The following is a 20,292-nucleotide window of genomic DNA, read 5'->3' on the forward strand; positions in this document are numbered from 1 at the left end:
TAGGGGTGCATGTACCTTTTCAAATTGGTGTTTTGAATTTCTTTGGCTGTATACCCAGAGGTGGAATTGCTGGGTCAAGGGTACTTCTATTTTTAACTTTTTGAGGACCCGCCATACTGTTTTCCACAGCGGCTGCCCCACCAGTGCACGAGGGTTCCCCTAGCTCCACATTCTCACCAACACTTGTTGTTTGTTGATATACTAACGGTAGCCATTCTGACAGGTGTAAGGTGATATCTCATTGTGGTTTTAATTTGCATTTCTCTGATAATTAGTGACATTGAACATCTTTTTATATGTCTATTGGCCATCTGTATGTCCTCTGTACAGAAGTGTCTATTTAGGTTATAGGTATGAGTTCTTTATGTATTTTGGATATTAACCCCTTATTGGATGTATTATTGACAAATATCTTCCATTGGGTAGGTTGTCTTTTCATTTTGTTTCTGTTTGATGTAGTTCCATGTGTTTATTTTTCTTTTTGTTTCCCTTGCCTGTGGAGACATACCCAAAAATATATCACTAGGAGCAATGTCAAAGAGTTTACTGTCTATATTTTCCTCCGTGGTTTTATGGTTTCAGGTCTTAACATTTAAGCCTTTAGTCCATTTTGCTTTGATTCTTGTATATGATGTAAGAAAATGGTCTAGTATCATTTTTTTTGCATGTATTTGTCCAGTTTTCCCAACACCACTTTTTGAAGAGACTGTCTTCACCCTATGATATATTCTTGCCTCCTTTGTCATTTTAATTATGACGTGTCTTTGTGTAGACCTCTTGTGGTTCATCTTCTTTGGGGCCTTTTGCACTTCCTGGACTTGTATGTCTATTTCTTTTGCTAGGTTAGGATGCTTTCCATCATTACTTCCTCAACTAGGTTTTCAATCCCTTGCGCGCATGCGCTCTCTTCTGGTAACATTATGATGAGAATGTTTGTGTGCTTAATGGCCCAGAGGTTCCTTAAACTATCCACATTTTAAAAATTCCTTTTTGTTTTCTGCTGTTCCTGTTGGGTGTGTTTTGTTACCTTGTCTTTCAGATTGCTGACTTAATCCTTTGCCTCATCTAATCTGATATTGATTCCCTCTAATGTTTTCTCCCTTTCAATGATTGTATTCTTCATTTCTGACTGCTTTTTTGTTTCCTATCTCTGTTTATGTTTCCTGTCTCTTTGATGAAGTTCTCATTGAATTAATCCATTCTTCCCTTTAGTTCACTGAACATCCTTATAACCATTATTTTGAACTCTACATCTGGGTGATTGCTTATTTCCATTTCACTTAGCTTTTTTCTGGAGTTTTGTCCTGTTCTTTCATTTGGGACATATTTCTTTGTCTCCTTATTTTGGCTGCCTCCTTTTCTGTTTCTGTGTACTGGGTAGATCAGCTATGTCTCTGGGTCTTGGCAGGGTGTCCTGTGGGTCTCCCTGTCCTTCTGAGCTGCGTGCTCCCAGTGTCCCATTTGGGTTGTGTGTCCTCCAGCTGTAGCTGAGCCTTGGCTGTGGGTGGCGCATCAGTAAGTGGGACTGACTTTCCAGCCGACTGGCTGTGAGGACTGGCCGTGACTCGAGCAGATGAGCTGTTACGCGGGGGCCGACCCATGGAGGGGATTTGCGTGACTAGGGGCTCTGGTACCCATGGAGTCCATCTGCTTGGTGGGTCATTTGCAGACCTAACTGGGTGTTGCTCTGCCATGGTCTGAAACCATCCTCTGGGTGTGGTGATTGGGGGACCTCTTGGGAGGGGTTCTGGTGCAGGTCAAGGCCAGCCACAGCCTGTGTCCATCCAGGGGCCACAAAGTAATCTGACGTTGGTTGCTGCTTGTACTGGGCACGGAGGCACCTGGGGGAGACTAGGGTGAGAACCCAGGCTGGCTGCCACTAGTGCCGGGCTTGGTGCCACTGAGTAGGAGGGATGGGGCACACCAAGGCCCGTTTTGGGGGGTTTGTAGGCCTATGAGAAATGTTAGGAAAGTTTGCCTGGGTGGGAAAGTCACTGGGAGAGGGTTGGCCTGCTGGCACTTCCGTCCCTGGGAGAGAACTGCTCTGATCCCTGTCCCTCTGCCCTTGCTCTGAGGTCAGCCAGTTTAGTTCTCCCCCCCCGCGCCCCCCCCCTGGTGCTTTCAAGCTGCTGCCTCTCACTGGGGCACAGTGATGAGCTCGTGAGTGAGGGAGACTCTTCCAGGTCTGCAGCCCCCGGCTCTCAATTCACCACCATCCCAGCTGGGTTTCACAGCCAGGTGTTAACTCCTCTTTCTGGGGCTGGTGCCCTGGGCTGGGGAGCCTGGTTTGAGGCTGGGACTCCTTGCTCCTCCGAGAGGACTTCTTAAAACAAAACATCCCTCCTGTTTCTTAACCCTCACACCGTGGTTGTGGGATGTGCCTGTCACACACACCCCCGCCCCCCGCCCCAGTGTCCACGTGGCTGCTTCTTGATAGCCTTAGTTACAGGGCTTCTGTTAGTTACAGGGCTTCTGTTAGCTGTTCTCTGGGTGGTTGCCTATGATGGCTGTTCTGTAGTTCAGCTGTGATCCTGACGTGGTTGTGGGAGGCGGTTGGCACAGCATTACGTACTGTGCCATCTTGACCAGAAGTCCAGAGTCAGGACACATCTGTCAATAGCTTTTGTTAAATGACTGTGATTAAAGGATAAGCTGAAGTTTTGTTCATGAAAAATTAAAAAAAAATGTTTTTGGAGTAATAAAACAAAGGTTATTTCTTAAAGCCTGAAGAAATACAGAGCGAATCAAGAGAGTGGGGCTCTCCCTGCTGGCGGACGTCCTGTGGACGTGTGTCAGTCTTTGTCACTGCTCCGTCCGTCAGTCCTGGGCCCGTCTGTCTGTCTGTGCGCTCCTGTTTACCAGGGCCTCTCAGACCGCACCTGCCTCTGCATGTCTCTCTGGGCCTGTGCCTGCCTGTCTCGGTAATGCTACAAAATGATTTTAGTGAAATGCGATGATTAATTTGTCTTACGTCTATGGATTTTAAATATTTGTTTCTGCTTTACTGAACGTTAGCTCATTGTGCTTTGTTTTTATTTTTTATTGCGGTAACACTGGTTGCTCACATCATGTAAGTTTCCGGTGGACAACGTTGTGCTTCTCTGCTGTATACACTGTAACTAGTACGCTCACCACCGAACATCTGGTCCCCACCCGTCACCAGATAATTGACCCTCTTCACCCATTTTGCCCTCCCCACACCCCCGTCAGCTTCCGATCACCACCAATCTGTTACCTTTATCTATGAGTCTGAGTTTTGAAATTATAATTTTTTTTTTTTATCCTTTTCTGCCTGACTTCACATTTAGCACATGACCCTCCACGCTCTTACAAGTGGCAGTATTTTGTCTTTTTTATGGTGGGGCGGTGTTCCATCACGCATCTATGGGTGCGTACGTCTTCTTCATCTGTTCATTCATCAGTGGACACTTAGGCTGTTTCCGTATTGTGGCCGTTGCAAATAATACTGCAAGGGGCAGGGGCGCGTCCACTCAGTGTGACAGTGAGCCCGCCCGGGATGAGCCCTCTGTCTGGGCCCTGGACCTCTCCGCGAGCCAGGGAAGCTCCTTTCCACCTTTGTTCTTCCCTCCGCTTCCTTTCATAGGCTGCACGCTTCACCAGCTCTAATTCTTCAGCCTAGGACCCTGACTAGCTGATGCCACCGTAGTAAAATTGCAGTGGGGCTGTGGGAACACATTTGCAAAATATGACAAAGTTAAGATCGCTTCTGATGATTTTAGCTAAGCAGTACAGCTCTCAAAAGCAGCCTATACCTTCCCCCTCAGACTTCATACGGGCCTAAAATCTTGGCTTTCCTGGGGAGTTATTCAACATAGAATCTTGGGGATTGAGAGGCCGGATCCACTCGTGTCTGTCCAACCTTGGAGTGAACCCCAGGGAGCGCGCCGTGCTGAGAGGGAGGGAGTCCTTTCTGTGGCTTTCGGGTGGCAAACGTGTTAGGCGATTCTTTTTTTACACGTAGGTAAAATGTGCCCCGCATAGAGTCTACAAAGGGACCTGGTATATAGATTGTTTTGAAGAGGCTAGAATATGAATAATTGGGACATTCCATAACTCAGGGCTTCTGTAACTCCTAATTGTTTGTAGTTAATCCATTCACCCTGTCCCCTTTGACCTAGTATTATTTTTACTTGGTTTTTGTGCTTTGAAGGTTCAGTGCTTATAAATTACACATCTACCAATAGAAAGGTTAAGCCTGGGACAACATATGGAAGGCGATTCCTTCCAGAAAACAGGAACAAATAACAATAGCATCAATGTGACTAACACCATGTTTGTATTTCTGTGGCTACACAATTACTAGCAAACATCTGATCTAGAGAAGAAATTATGAAAATGATGTGAATATTTTCTTCTTAAAATTTAGGGCAAATTTTTCTTTTATGGACAACTTACTTTATTCCTAAAAAAAAAAAAAAAAATCTCCCCTACCTCCATTGAGCCTTAGAGAAAAGACTGTATCGGCTTCTTCATGATTTAATCTGATTTTTTCCACATGAAAGTCACTGTTCAGTACCCTGGCACACAAATGTTCCAACTGACCATACTGCTCCATTCCTTGCAACAGTGTTGAATAAAAACTTAGATTAAAAGGTCAACTTTAAAATCGTCATCGTCGTCGTCGTCGTCGTCGGCAGCCGTCCGTCTCGAGAGACGATGGTGTAGCTTCTTAAGAGTCCATCTGCACCGCCGAGAATGGCTGTGCAGTCCCACTCGGGAGTGACATGGTATCTGTCTCCTCCCGTGTTGAATCGACATCTTGTGATGACGCTGGAGTGTCCTCTCCAGTGAAGCTGAAGCTACAGAGCCTGGGCAGGGTGATATGGAGGGTCTGCTGTTGCCCATGCAGCAGACTCCCCCTCTCTTCGCAGCTGAAGGGTCCAAGGGAAAGACGGAGTCGATACAGCTTGGCTTCAACTTTAAAATATGCATAATAAATTCATGGTCGAAAAGCCATCCCAACAACATTCTGCTCCGTTTCTCCTCATCTCGTTACTCAAGGAGGCATCCCTGAACCCTAAAGAGTGCCGATAAAAGGGCAGAGTGTGTCAACCACTGGGGCCTGGGGATTTGTTTTCACGGATAGGGAACGAAAGGGGGAGTGAAAAGGATTGCCGTTATTCTAAGAAAGCTCTTGCTCTGCCCTTCACATATTTGGTTCCACAGCCATTGTATTGAAAGCCTCACTAGACTGTTTTTCAAATTTTATAACTGATAATACTTAAATTATTGGGGTTATACAGCAAGTGAGGGGGGGAACATAAGAGTGGGAGTTCCTATAAGGGACAGGTGAGTTGCATATCTTAATATTACACAAAGCTGCGTTATGCATTCTATAGATATTTGCTTTGTATTTGTGTTAATAAAATAGTATGAAGATACATTTTTTTTTGGAGAAGAGAGGTTGGTTTTTCTAATAAAATAATTCTTTTATGGAATTTATTTTTTAAAAGTTTGGTAACAGTGCTATTTATTATAGAGAATATGAAATCAAAATAAGAGATAATGACGTTTAGTGTGGGTAATTCAGCTGGTGACAGCGTATCATTATTTTTCATGGTTTTAGAGTCCTCAGGCTAATTTCATATGCATTAGTTAAGGGTCTAATTTGTGGAACAAGTAGATGCAAACACAAATAAGGAATATGTCAGAACCAGATGCCATGGTTTCAAAAGTATTTAAAAATAGCACGTGTTCCTGTCCGTTGTTCACTCATGGCAACCAAGGTCATTCCCTGAACCCCCACAGCTGGGGCAGCTCCTGCTACACACGTCCCAACTCCGAAAAATTTCTGTTAACCTCTTATGCTCTGTTTTTTCCCTGCAAGTCAGGCCAGTCAAACATGCTCTTGGCATTTACTTTGACCTTGACTGTTTTAGGCCACAGAGACCTTCCTGACCTCTGTCACTGCTGGCCTTGCGGCTTTCCCTTTTCCTTATCCATCCATATCAAGCAACTCAAAATTCCTTGGCCTTTTGCTTTTCCTGGCTGTGCTCCCCGCCATGGGTCCCCCTGGATGGCGTGCGTGAGCCCAGCCTCGGGACCGTGTGTGCCGTGTGTCTGTCCTCGGATCTGCGGGTGCACCGCTTATGTGACCAGGACTACCCGGTGTAGAGTCAGAGCCCTTGTCTTTAGGATGGAGGAACCTATTCAAGGGAAGCCTGAGCACATCTTCTTAAATCGTGCATGGTCACGAATCCAGGGAGGAAAAGAAGACGCGTTCTCAGGGGTGTGGGATGCTGTGGACTCCGTCCCTGGGGCCTGGGTACACACGGGGAGGCATCCCTGCAGCCATGGCACCCCCATGCATTTCCTGTGTACCCTCTGCACACAGCAGACAGTGAGGAACCCAGAGCTCCCACTCCCATGGGGTTTACATTCTAGCAGCGGGTTGAGGAAGACAAGCAACTGAGCACAAAACTATACCGTCCTGATGGGACTCGGCTCATTTCCTGCAGAATTTTATACTCATAGTTTCCCATATTTATTGTCCAAAAAAGTAAATAGCTATTAACTATTCACCAGTCTTTTAAAAGAAATAAGGTACGATTTTAAATCTCTTAACAATTCCTTTTACTATCAGCTAAAAACACTTTTCAACATTTGGGCTAACACAATATTATATGTCTGATTTCTCGGTCCCGAGGGACAGCTGTAAGTCCATTATCAGAAATTTCTTATTTCTGAACGGTAGATGATCTCAGGGCCCTGTTTATGTTTTCAAGTCACCTGCAGGGACGGCACCCATTTTTATTTCACTGTCCATAAAGCCCTTGCGTTCCGTGGTGGAATTCAGTCCACAGGGAACAAGTCCTTGGGTCGGTTCACTTCTCCGTCACTGCGAAGCAGCACGGTGCCGTGTGACCCCTGGCCAGGCGGGAGCTGTTTTGTGTGCAGTGGTAAATCTCACGTGAGCCGAGCCTCAGGGTGCCAAGCCGATGGGCAGGGATGGATCCTGGCTGCTTGGAGAACCGTTTTGAGATGGGGCTCATCAGAGAAGAAAACTATAAGTGAAATCTGCTGCAGGCAGGGAGGGGCTCACTTGAATGTCCAAGAAAATTTCCGTTTCATGTGTATTAACTCCCTGGCAACGGCTCGACCTTGCGGCTTCAGTTTTGACCTCCCCCAGGTATAAGGACCATTTATTTTCTTCCGAATCGGATGCCCTAGATACAGTTTAGTCATCTAGGGTCCCCATTCCTCATGAAGTTGAGTTGATTTTATTATTCCCAAACAGCATTGCGTTCAGCTCACTGTCACGGGTAGGTTAGACCTCTCAGCACACGCAGAATACAAACTGCTATTACTAAGAGCAAAAGTGGTAAATTATACTCGTCCTACATTTCGGAACAGGGATGTGCTGAAGGCAGAACTCTGGCGTGGGCACACACACTTTAAAAAGCCCTTTGATGCATTTTACCCTAACCCTTGGTGTGTTTTTCAATCTAGAACAGATTTCCTGGTGTTTTCTAATTTGGAATAAAATTACTCGAGTACTATGTGTATGTGTGGGAGGGTGTGCTGGGACTAGGTCACAGGACAGGGTGTTTCTGGTGGGTCATGGTGAATAGTTTGAAAGTCACTATTCAGACCTCGCCCCTTTTGTAACGATAGCGGTGGGGAGAGAAGGCTGGTTTCTTCCTGATCGGCGACTTGGCACAGGTTGTCCGCCTCCATCACATCAGACCCATGTGCTGCTTGACTCTGATCATTCAGGCAAATCTTTGGAAAACATGAGCGTGAGCAGGAGCCATAGGCAGGCCTGCTGCGGATGCACAGCACGTGCAGAGGCGCCGCACAGACGCTCGGGCAGGTGGGGAGCTGATGGCGGCCCGGCCTCCCGGCTGAGCGATTCTCCTGCGCCTCGTGACGCTGCCCTCGTTCCCATCCCAAGCGAAACCTGCTGTCTGCTTAGCAAAAATTAAGGAATGAAGATATACAGGGGGCGGGGCAAAAGGAGGTTTACAGTTCTTCACATAGAAACTAATACAATCATTAATAAATAATCAGACAGGAATAAATTGTCTTGCAAACGCGAAACTGTAGACCTACTTTTGCCCGCCTTGTCCTACGCTGCCCGACCCACATCTGGGGCTGTGGCCCCCTCCCAGTTCCTGGGCCCACACGGTCACCTGGGACTCCAGTAGCGACAGCCATTGGCATATTTCTTCTGAAGAGAAGAGCGACCAGAGCATGCTTTTTACTAATCAGACTCAGGGAGCCCAGGCCACTTTGGGGTGACCATCACTAGATTCATAAAAGCTATAAAGCAGACCCATGTAAGGAAGAGAGATTGAACTCAGAGGGACCCAGGAAGCCCGGTGGCTTTTCCAGGAGGGCCTAGCAAGCTGGAGGTCAGGACGGGGCCTGGACAGGAGCGGGGTCTGCGTGGGAAAGGCGGCCGGGCAGGCGACCGGGGTGCACCGGGGACCTCGTCATGTGCAGGCTCACTGTGTTAGCATAAAAAAAAATCAGTGATGCTTCTTTAAATGGCGTGGTCGGGCGGCGGAGAACTGCACTTCAGCAGCTTTGAGGAATGGGAAGGGGTCAAAGAGCCTGTTTGTGAGCGGCCGGGTAGGAGTGGGGAGGGTGCCCCCTGCCGTAGGAGAAAGGACCCATGGGCGCCTGTGTGACAGCGTGAACTGTGATGGGGGGGGGGGGTCTCAGTGGTCCCCGTCAGTGCTGAGCTTCAGCAAACGACATTCTTTTTGCGAATGACCCACTTATTTTCAGAGTAAATAGCACGTGCTTTCTTGCGTAGTGGAGTCTTAAAACAACGGACACGTTTCTCTTGTACGTCGTGAATACGTTTCTAGTAATGAAGACGCAGCCGCCGAGCCTGACCTGTGAGTGAGGCAGACGGCGTTGCTCCGTCGGGTGCCGAGGGGGCCCGCACTCACCCCGCCACGGCTGCCGCAGGGGTGGCCGGGGACAGCGGTGGTCTTAGGTCAGTTTTCCTGCTGGGGTTCCCACTTAAATGAGCCAGAGAAGGAGCCATGGGCCAGCTGACCTCTGCTGGGCTGCTCTGCATTTGTTCGTGCTGGGAGTGGGGAGGGGGGCAGGATGGGGACAGACGCTCTGGGCCTGAACTTGGGTCCTCCTCCACCTCTTCCCTTCATTTCTCGACTAAGGCAGGTCCTTCTCTCTGGTCACTCCGCTCCTGTGCACAGAGCTCTGCCTGTCCATCCTCAGCCCTACAAGGGAAGCAGGTCTGCACACGGGTCCTGGTTTATAACGGGGTCACGTGGGATCTGGAGAGTAACTCCCGTGGGGAGAGATGAGAGGATGTATTAACGACAATCCTGGGTGGTTCCCAAAATCAGATGAGTGGAATATTGTTATCAATCATCCTTTGAGCAAATCGTTTTAAAATCTAGAAACATGTGAGTGATGGGTGATAATGAAATACAGTTGAGAAAAGAAGGTTTCCTTAGAAATGCACCGCAGACATGCACATTAACTAAATATTTTTATTTGGCATCTGGATTTGAATGTCACGTGTATTTGCGTAAATAAAAATGATCTCCAGCGATGAGCCGCCCCAGCTGCGTGCTGGTTCTGCAATGCCTGTCACCGGGAGGGGCGGAGCTGCCGGTCCCTTTTCGCACAGCGACGTGGGCTGCGTGTGGGAAACCTGCTGGGCAGGTCCCCCTTGCCCCAGAGGTTACATGGCAACATGTAGTTTGAGAAACGGGACAGAAGGGGTAATAAAAGTGACGTGGCTACATCTCAGGGCCCCGGGGGTTCATGCGCAGGTCGCCCTGGACGTCACCTGCCCGAAAGCCGTCGGTGTCAGAACCGCAGTGTGGGCGGCAGCTCAGGCCTCCGGTCCCAGCCGGGGACGGGGCTGCAGGGACGCCGGCCTCAGAGCCAGGCTCCTCCGCACCCAGTGCTCGCTCACCCCCGCGGCTGCCCAGCTCACTCCCCGGCCACGTGAATAACGTGCTGTCCACGAGCAGTCAGTTTTCTGTCCATGGTGTGTCAGGAGCAGCTCCTCACCAAGCCTGTTTCCTGTGCGAGGCTGTGACGGTGACAAGGGCAGGCTGGCTGATCACCCCCCCAGAGCGTGGCCCTGGGGCACGTCATGGGCTTTTATGAATTGTCACGAGTCTCTCATGCAGCTTCTCTTTCCAGCGAGGGTTTCCAGAACAGCCTGTTTTCAAATCTAGTAATTGGGTCCGTGGTTCTCATTTTTACAAGACAAGGCCAAAGGGTCACAGCCACAGGGAACCGGTGCAGTGCCCGCGTCCCAGCCCGTGTTACACGGAGGGCCCGATACCGACCGCCGCTCAGAGCAGCCCTCGGGGCGAGCGTTGGCGGGGGTGCAGGAGGACGCGTGCGTGATGGGAACCGAGAAGCCCCACCGCGCCTTCTCAGCTTCAAACTAGAGCCATTTTCTGGGGGAAATGGAATGGTTGGTTCATCAATCACAGAAGGGGAATGAGCACTGACCTGGATCGTGGAACGGCCCACGTTAGCTTTCCAACTGGATGGAGTCGCTCTTCTTTATTTCCTTCAAAATGACTTCCCCCCTCACTACAAAACTGGGGCCTGTCACGTTTGTCACCTGAATTATCTAAACATTAGCATCTTGACAACGAGCGGGCCTCCCACGCAGAGGCTTGGATGCCTGCAACCCTAGGCGGCCGTTGCCGGGCAGCGGGGCGGGGGCCGATGAGGTCAGTCGGAGGCACCGCTGGGAGGGCCGGCCCCGGGTCAGTGTTTGACGGCCATGGTCCAGAGCAGCGGGCGGTCCGTCTCCACGGTCACGACGCCGGACCCGTCGTAGGCGTTGGACGTGCTGACCAGCGTTCCAAAACTGAGCCCGTGATTCGCTACAAGACAACGAGGGAAAAAAAGTCTGGTCAAAGCCAACCTGTGTCCAGTGTGAAATGACTGGCAACAGTTACCCAAAAGCAAGTCAGCACGTGTTTTGATAGAAGATACAGAAAACGTGGGACAGGGATTTGGAACCGAAAGGCTTCCAGCCTGCGGGAGCCACGTTCCCTGGAGCTCGTCACCGACACTCGGATAGATGCCATTTCCATACAGAATTGCATTAAAGCTTTTTCTTCCCTTTTTTTCCTTTACCAACTGTAAAACCCAAATCCATTCCTGTAATGTGCTACTTAATGCCATGCCTGGTGCAATTTTAATTTTTCCTTGACGATTCAGAACACTTTACCTCAGTTATTAAGCTCCAGAGCGACACTGTTTCAGCGTCAAATATAAATGGCATCAGGCAGAAAACTAACTGCTTCCAGAACGCATAGGATTTTGATTATTTCTCATAAATCAAGAAAAGCCAACGCGGACAAGGATGAGTTTTCTGAAAAATTAATAGGAACTCAAAGGGCAGAGCAGACTTCCCAGGGTGCAGCCCTGAGCGCAGCTGCAGAGCGAGGGTGAGAGACGCAAAAACCCTACAAAAGACTTCAGTTACCCACGGGGAGGCTTACAGGCTAAGTCACACAATAAGACGACACATTCGCCGGTGACGCGTGTGGGAATCTCTGTGTACCAACGGCACAGATGGCAAGGCTCACGTGGTTTATACAAGAGCAGTTCACTTCATCAACATGTCTATTTCCTCGTTTTGCTAAAATTCAAAGAGAAAAGTACACAAATGCTATGGAGCCCACCCTGTCAGAGTCAGAATGGCCCCCCTGCCCCACAGTGTGAACCCCAAACTCCGATGTTGGGGGAGTAATTCGGTTGTAATGCTCCCTCCCCACCAGAGGGAGCCTGTTACCTTCCTGAGGAAGCCTTTGAAGAGGCCACTTTAAAGTTCAGCGATAGCAGGATGACAGAATAATGTATAAATAGTATTATCAGCTCACACAGCTTCCGCATTAAAACTCAAATTATTTTTCAGAGCTGTCAGCACCTTCACGAGCGTAAACACAAAGGTATAACGGAAACCCACCGGGGGGAGCGTGAACCTCACGTGGCCGGTGCCCTACCGTGTCACTTAGAACAGGGGGCTCTCGCCTGTCCCGTAACACGGAGTGTCCCAGCGCTAGCCGTACGCACGAACGTCGGATGTACAAATCCAGGCACTGTCACGTGGAGAGCAGGGTGGGGTGACTGAGGGCTGCAGAGATTCGCTGCAAAGCCAACGTGGGGCCTGCTAGACAGAGGCCCGATTCTCCTGACAAGCAGGCCAGGCCGAGGGGGAGGGCTGGGGAGCAGTCTGGATGGGCCAGACCCTTATTCGCAAAGGCAGGTGTTGCTCACACAGGGTGCCCCCCGGAGGCCCGTGGCCCTCAGAGCGGAACCCCTCTAGTGAAGGGCCAGGCGTGCCCCGCCCACGTGACATGGACAAGGTGCGCGCTAAGGTTCTGGAGATGGGTTAGATTCAAGTCCCAGTTTCTCTCTGGGCTCCGAGGGTTGCTGACTCGAGTCCTTTCTTTTTTCCGTGGTCAGCCTAGTTCAGGTTTGTTCATTTTGTTTATCGTTGCAGAGAACCAGCTCTTAGTTTGCTGATCTTTTCTACTGTTTCCCTGTTCTCGATTTATTTCCCCTGTAATTTGTATAATTTCTTTTCCTCTGCTAACTTTGGGGTTTGCGCCTCTTTTTCTAGTTCCATAGGGGTAGAGTTAGGCTGTTTAGGTGCAGTCTTTCCCTATTCGTTTTTTTTTTTAAGTTTATTTACTGAATTTTTTAGAGACAGAGAGGAAGGAGGGAGAGAGAAAGTGGAGGAAGAGGGGGAGAGAGAGAAACATTGATTTGTTGTTCTACTATTTATGCATTTGCTGGTGGCCTCCTACATGTGCCCTGGCTGGGGACCGAACCTTCAACCCTGGTACATGGGGATGACATTCTAACCAACTGAGCTACCCGGCCAGGGCTCTTTCCCTGTTCTTGGTGTGGGCATTCATAGCTACGAACTTCCCTCTTGGAACCGCTTGGCTGCATCCTGTACGCTGTATTTCCAAGGTCGTTAGTCTCGGAACCCTTTTATTTCCCTTTTAATTTCTCCTTTGATCCATGGTTGCTCAGGAGAGTGTGGTTTAATTTCCATGGATTCATGCATTTTCCAATTTTCTTCTGTTAGTGACTTCTAGTTTCATACCACTGTGGTCAGAGAAGAGGCCTGGATTTGTTAAGACCTGTCCCAGAAAATGTTCCGTGTGTTGTCCTGGTCACCTGCCAGACTGCAGGCTGAGCTCCACAGCTGCCTTGATTTCCCGGGACTCCCCACAGGGGCAGGGCTGGCCCTCCACTCCCAGTTGTCCCTCAGCTTCCTGCTTGGGCAGCACCGCAGCACGCCCCAGGGCCAGCCCGCCCTTGTTTGGAGACTGAGTCAGGCAGGACTGTCCTGGCCGCATGAAGCCACCAGCTCTGCGCTGCAGATAGGGGCAGTCCCGTGCCTCTGTGAGCAGGGCCGCAGGACGGGCTACATGTCTTCCCGTGGGCTCTGGTGAGGGTCCCCGGCTGGGTAGGCTGTAGGCTGTATCCCGTAGTGGGCAGGGTTATAAATCAGTGTCCCTGCCTGTGTATGGCGGCTGTCCAGGCTGCAAGACCAGCAAGGCTCATGTCTGGGGACCAAGTTAGGTAGCATCAAGCACCAAGTTCCCTGGCCCCATGGGTGCTATACTGGCTCTGCTCCAGGGGCCACTGTAATTGGGGGTCACGATGGGCTCTGCAGATTCCTGGGTCTGGTTCGCTTGGTTTCTTCCTCAGGTGGGACTGGAGGGCGCATTCAGCAGTGGGCAGGACTACAAACGATCTTCCCTACCCAGTCAGGGCCACAAAACAGGCCCCAGGGCTGAGAAGGTTTTTCTCTGGGGAACACATCAAGCCGGACTGTGCACCGAGCTCCCTGGCTAAAGAAGCCACCATGAGGCTCTGCAGAGGGTAGGGCTGCTGGGCTGGGACCTGCACTCCGTGCAGGCGGGGCTGTGAATTCGCTTCCTGCCTCGGAGGGGCAGCCCAACCTGCTCTGGGGCTGGCGTCACAGATGGAGTATGTGCCACACCGGCCTTAGGCAACCATGCCCAGCCTGCTGGGAGAAAGGCTGCAGAGAACAGAACTCAGAGTTCAGTAGCAGAGAAGCAAACTGTGCTGCCTTTAGAATCAGTTCACAATAGTTGGTCTTCATAATTTTTTGAACTCCAGAGTTAAAAAGGGTCTTTATAATTTTTTGAACTCTAGAGTTAAAAAGGGGCCTTTTATATAAATGTGGGAGGCAAACTTTTTTTAAAAAATGGTTACTTTACACTTTTAAAATAGGAATCCTCGCTCTGACTGGTGCGGCTCAGTGGGGTGGGTGTTGTCCCGCAAACCAAAAGGTCAGCTGTTTGGTTCCCGCTTCCTGGGTTGGGGGCCAGGTCCCTGGTTGGGGGCGTGTGAGAGGCAGCTGATCCACGTTTCTCTGTCTCTCTTTCTCTTCCCTTCTCTCTAAAAATAAATAAAATCTAAAAAATAAAATAGGAACCCTGGGGCGCATTATTATTTAAATTATTTCCTATAAAAAAGCATTTATACTTAAGGTTTTCTGGAATATTTTCAGAAATTAAAGTGAGACACTGCCTTCTCATTGTATCCAGAAGGCAGAAACTCAAAGCAGGCCTCGTTTAGAGGAGCAGGGCACATGCCTTTTGTGTATTCATGTTGACTGAAATCTTAAAAAGGAATGAAAAGTCTGAGACCACAGATCAAAGGAATACAGTAAGTCATCTGTGCTAGCACTGTTGACTGGAAATATGTGACCCAAACATCCACCTTTTAATTTTCCAGTAGTCACATTAACAAGTGCACAGAAGTAAAACGTTAGTACGTGTACGTGCTGTTGTGGAGATACAACGGACGTATTAGTTTCAAGTGGACAACACAATGATTCAACATTATGTATACTCGCACGAGACAAGAACTTTTAAGATCTTTCTTAGCGGCTTTCAAAACTACAACGCAGTATTGCTGCCGCAGTCCTGGCCCTACTGCACATTAGGTCCCCGTGCCATTTATTTCGTCACTGCGCCCGCCACCAATCTGTTCTCTGTACGAGTTGTTTGTTAAGATTCCACATGTAAGTGAGATCATAAGGCATCTGTCTTTTTCTGTGACTTACTTCACTTCGCAAAACGCCCTCCCTCAAGGACCATCCATCTCGTGGCAAGTGGCAAGATTTCCTTCTGTTTTACGGTTGGTATTATTCATCGACGAACACACAGACTGTTTCCATGCCCTGGTTATTGTAAATGACGCTGAAGCAAACACGGGGATACAGATACCTTTGCGGGTTACTGGCTTTTTTTTTTTCCTTCAGACAAATACTCAGAAGTGGAATTGCTGGATCATGTGGCAGTTCTATTTGTAGTTTTCTGAGGACCCTCCGAACAGTTTTCCACAGCGGCTGCACCAATTTATATTCCTACCAACAGTGAACAATCTTTCCTCCACACTCTAGCCAACACTTGTTATTTCTAGTCGTTTTGATAATAGCCCTTCTATCAGGTGTGAGGCTATATCCTAGTTTTGATTTGCATATCCCTGATTAATTATGTTTCGTGTACCTGCCGGCCATCTGTATGTCTTTTTTGTAGAAATGTCTATTCAGATCCTCTGTCCATTTTTTAAACCAGGCTTTTTCCACCCCCTGCTATTGAGTTGTATGAGTTCTTTGCATATTTTGGTTACGGATCTCTTATCTGATAATTTGCAAATATTTTCTTCCCTTTAGTAGGCTGTCTTTTCATTTTGTTGACGGTTTCCTTTGCTCTGCAGAGAACATTAATTGGTGTAGTCCCACCTGTTTTGTTTTCACTGCCTTTGCTCTTGTTGTGAAATCAGAAGAATTATTGTCGAGGCTGATGAAAAGGAGACTCCTCCCTATGTTTTCTTCTAGGAGTTTTATGGCTTCAGGTCTTCTGTTCAGATCTGTGACCTGTTTTTAGGTCATTCTTGTGTGTGGTGCTGGATGGAAGTCCAGCTTTCCCAACCTGATTTATTGCAGAGATGGTCCTTTCTCCAGTCTACTCTTGGCTCCTTTGTTGAAAACAAGCAGCACGTGTGCATGGGTTCATTTCTAGGCTCTTCGGTCCATTGATCTAGTTGTCTTTTTAAAACGCCAGTACTATACTGTTTGATCACTAGCGCTTTGTAACACAGTTTGAAACCAGGAAGGGTGACGCCTCCAGCTTTGCTCTTCTTGCTAAAGCTTGCTGGGTCTATACGTTTCTACAACAAATGCCGTTGCAATTCTGGTAGGAATTGCAATGAATCTGTAGATCGCTTTGTGCAGGAGGGGCATTTTATCACTATTAACCCTGCCAACCCATGAGCGTGAAATAGCTTGCCATTTAGTTGCGTCTTCTTTAATTTATTTAATCAGTAGTGGAGATCTTTCACCTCCTTGGTTATATTTCTTCCTAGGTATTTTATTTTATGCAATTGTAAACGAGGTGGTTTTCTTAAATTCTCTTTATGATGGTTTGTTATTAATTTATAGAAATACAATAGATTTTTGTATCCTGTGTGTTTACTGAATTTGTTTATTATATCTAACAGTTTTTTGATGGAGTCTTTAGGGTTTTTTTGTTTTGTTTTGTTTCGATAACATACAGGGTGGGCAAAAGTAGGTTTATAGCTGTGAGTCCACGAAACACAGTTTAGATTTGTATTCTTATTTACTGATTATTGTATTATATATAACTCTAAGCCTGTTTTTGCCCACCCCTGTATAATATTACATAATCTATCTGAAAGTAGTGACAATTTTACAATTTTACTCCTTCCTTCCTGATTTCAGTATCTTTTTTTTTTTTTTTTTCCATTTTGTCTAACTGTTCTGGTTAGGACTTCTAATATTAAGTTGAATAAAAAAATATCAAGGATAGGCCACCTTATATTCATTTAATCCCAAATGTCTAAAATGTGATTTTGACATGTCAGCAATATAACCATTACTGAGATGTTTTACATTCCTTTTTCATATTTAGTCTTTGAAATGACACATATTTACACGAACAGCACAGCTCAGCTTGGACAAGTCCCATTTCAGGTGTTCAGGGTGGCTGCTACATCAGTTGGACGTGCTGATGGAGCTTATTGATGTGGGAACCATACTCAGGACTCCTGTATCTAGTTTCCAGAGAAGCATTGTTTTTGGACTCATTATTATAGAAAGTGATGTTGACTTAGGTTATACTGGGACTACTAAATTCAAAATGAGAACCTTAAATCATTTAAAGATACTTAATATACACAGTCAGCAGTGAGAAAGACAGTCCTCTGTCCTTCAAGTTGAAGGCTGAGAAATATGTAGACCTTTAGAAAACTGGAAGGCAACATCTCAACCAACCTAATCTGAAATTACAGAATACATACTCCACTCTCTAAGGAATATAACGGGTAGACACCCGCCTGGACACACACCAGTGACCTTCTGATTATACTCATTCCAAGCCATCCGCTCTCCTTCCCACTTCTCTACAGTCCGTCTCTGAGTGTGTCATTTGCACGTGGAAGAAGAACTGATAGGACCCCTGCCCCGTCACCTCGCTGTCCCAGACCCCAAGCCTCTTGGCCTGGTATAGGAGGCCCTTCACTGTCTGGCTGCTTCCTCCCATGTAAGCTACTGGCCTTTTCTTTAACAGACCAGGAGCTTCCTGCTCCCCAGGGAAGTTCTGATGTGCCCTCTCCCCCGGCACATCTCCAGTCTTTTCTACGCTTGCTGTGTCCTTCGAGGTGAAAGTCAAATGTCGCCTTCTAGCCCGCACAGCTCTCTTTGGTTCCCTACCCCTGCAGGTGGAGAATAATTCCCTCTTTTCTATTTACAAATGGCTTCATTGCTTCCCTATAACATACTTTGTATTGAAAGTGGGCTATTTAAACTCTTGGTCTAGGGCTGGCAAAGAACAGGGTGAATCTGAAACATCGTGTTCCAAAAAGCAGGAGAGAGCTTTAAAACATTAGGGTCATCTGCGATAGAGGAGAATGCTAAGAGCGATGCAAAATAACGTGTCAGATAATAGAAAGAAGCCCCACAGGCGAGTAGAGGAAAATCTCTTCTAGGAAGAGTGCTGACCACAAAGGGAATGGGCAGTGGAATCAGAGATGAGCAAGGCAGGAATCATCTGTCAGTGGCTCTAAAACCACTGGGCGAAATGTCACAGGGGAGCATGATATTTATGGTCTCAAAGAACCACTCCACGTATTATTTTTAATTAAAACAAAAAGGTAGCAGACAGATGTCACGAATATCATCTTAACCAAATGGTCAAACTTAGCGTCACCAACGAAAGGACAAACCGACATTATTATATGCATCCTGATGTGATGCTGGGATGGATACAAATACAACATCACTTATGTAATGATTTTTGCCAAACATGCTTAAGCTGAGTCTAATCAGGGGGAAACTTTCAGGCCAATGCAGGATCCTGGACACTGGACAGGCCAGCTGGCCTGGGCTGTTCAAAACGGTCAGTAGTAAGACAGACTAAAACGGTGTGTGTATGAATGGCAAGATGTGGGCAAAAGGCTAAAAGCTTATGAAGGGAAGTACCTTCCTCTCGTTCATCTTTAGTTCCTGAAATGCTGAAAACAATGCCATTACAAGAATCAAATCAAGACATGCCCAGTGATCTGAAGTGCATTAAGATAAATCCAAATTCAAGCCAATGGGAGCCAAACTGAGGACGAGCTTGCCCAGGCTGTGAAATCGGCATCACAGCTCCTTGGAAGAGCCCACTAAGAGCAGAGACGCTGAGCGCCCAGCCCGGCACATGAGAAGGAGTCCGTCCTCTGTCAGCACCCTGGGGATCACCAAGGATGACCTTTCCTTACCCTTACTGATGCAGGAGGGCCTGAACGTAACCCAAATTACATACCGTGCCTGCCCAGCGCAGGCCTCTGATAAGAGCAGGCTTGTTCATTGCTGGGCGTGCCCCAGATAGCCAGCCCTCAGCTGGGCCTTCTTTGTGGACACTCTCTCAGAACCCTGATTTGCTGAAGACTCCTTCCCAGGTGAGTGCTGGCCAGCTCTCTCTCCTGACGCTCAGCCCTTCCTGAATTCCGGTGTCTCAGGAAGGGCTGTAGCTCTGTGGACAGTGGTTGTGTTCACCTTCGTCTCTCTCAGAAGCCACACTTATCCTGCGCCCTTGGATTGGGGCCGGCAATATGAGGTGGCTTCCGATGCTCACTTACTCTTCCTTCTCTCTCCGTTTCCGGTGTCATGACTCAGCACGCTGCCCAGACAGCAACGAGACCAAGAACATGCTGCTGCTTGAAGGTATCACAGCTGGTTCTGCCAGTTAGAAAATGTCTCCCAAGATTAACATCTTCAAACGAGCCAAAAAAATGGTACTGTTTTCTTTGCTGAAAAGAACCCCCTAATGTGTTATGGCATTAAGTCTCTTCTACTTGCCCCCGGCCGCGGTGAAAGAGCCAGGAGAGCTGTTTTGGGGGTGGGGAGCTTACTGAGCTTACAAAATGGAAAGGACAGTTGGAACTCATAAAATGAGGTCTATTTACAGTAATGATTAGTGGTAAAAGGAATGACAGGTGCAGAACTGGTCAAACATTTTCAGTGTGAAAAGTCATCAGATTTAAATGCGTATGCAGAGGGGAGTATTCATCTGCCCAAAGGCTGCTTGGAACTGATTTTCTTTGCTCTAGTTACTTCCTTCAACTCCTGGGGCCCTGCCTTGAGGGCACTGGCCTGCCCCCAAAACACGTGAGAGCACGAGAGGATGACCACACGTGGCGGAGAACGCTGGGTCCCAGGCTCAGGGTCCCAGGCCCTACCCAGGGCCGAGTCACCGTGTGCTGCTGGCCCCTGCCAGCTTCCCGCTGTGATGTCCTCACGGCTCTTGCCTGAAGTTCCTCAGGTGACCTCGGCATCTAATGCAAAGGATCAACAGCACCTGTCCTGCTGTCCCTGAGACAGCTGTCCTGAACACGAATGAGGCCATAAAAGGACCGAGAATTTGTTATCACCTCACCTGCACCGAGGAAGCGTTCATTTGCTTGTATCCTTCAAATGTCAGCAGATTATTCTAAGGGCATCCGACGATGGAAATGGCATAGAAAACGCAGGAAGAAGAGGACGCACGCGGTGGCCCAGTGCGGTGACTGACCACCCATCTCAAGCCTGCAGGCGACACCTGCTCAAACCGTGAAGGGGACACGGCCCGTGCTCCTCTAGAATTCACCAGACAAAGCGCATAACCCCAAACTGACAGACACATGGAAAAACACGGGAAGAAAGGCAGCGCCGTCGTGCGTGGGATGTGTGGTAAAGGCTGTCCCAGAGGCTGCCCTTCC

At 48.1% G+C, this 20,292-nt stretch overlaps 1 protein-coding gene across 1 annotated transcript in view; it reads right to left on the reverse strand.

Moving 5' to 3' along the window:
* Positions 1-10,443: 10,443 nt before the first annotated feature.
* The window catches only part of TPK1 (thiamin pyrophosphokinase 1), a 201,320-nt gene continuing 191,471 nt past the window's right edge, over positions 10,444-20,292 (reverse strand). Inside the window, exon 9 of the mRNA XM_090286846.1 lies at positions 10,444-10,856. Within this exon, the coding sequence (XP_090142972.1) occupies positions 10,738-10,856 (119 nt within the window). The 3' untranslated portion in view covers positions 10,444-10,737. The remainder of the gene's footprint in view (positions 10,857-20,292) is intronic.

The sequence above is a fragment of the Furipterus horrens genome, unplaced genomic scaffold, assembly GCF_987537825.1.
Source record: "Furipterus horrens unplaced genomic scaffold, mFurHor1.1.pri manual_scaffold_9, whole genome shotgun sequence".
Taxonomy (NCBI): Eukaryota; Metazoa; Chordata; class Mammalia; order Chiroptera; family Furipteridae; genus Furipterus; species Furipterus horrens.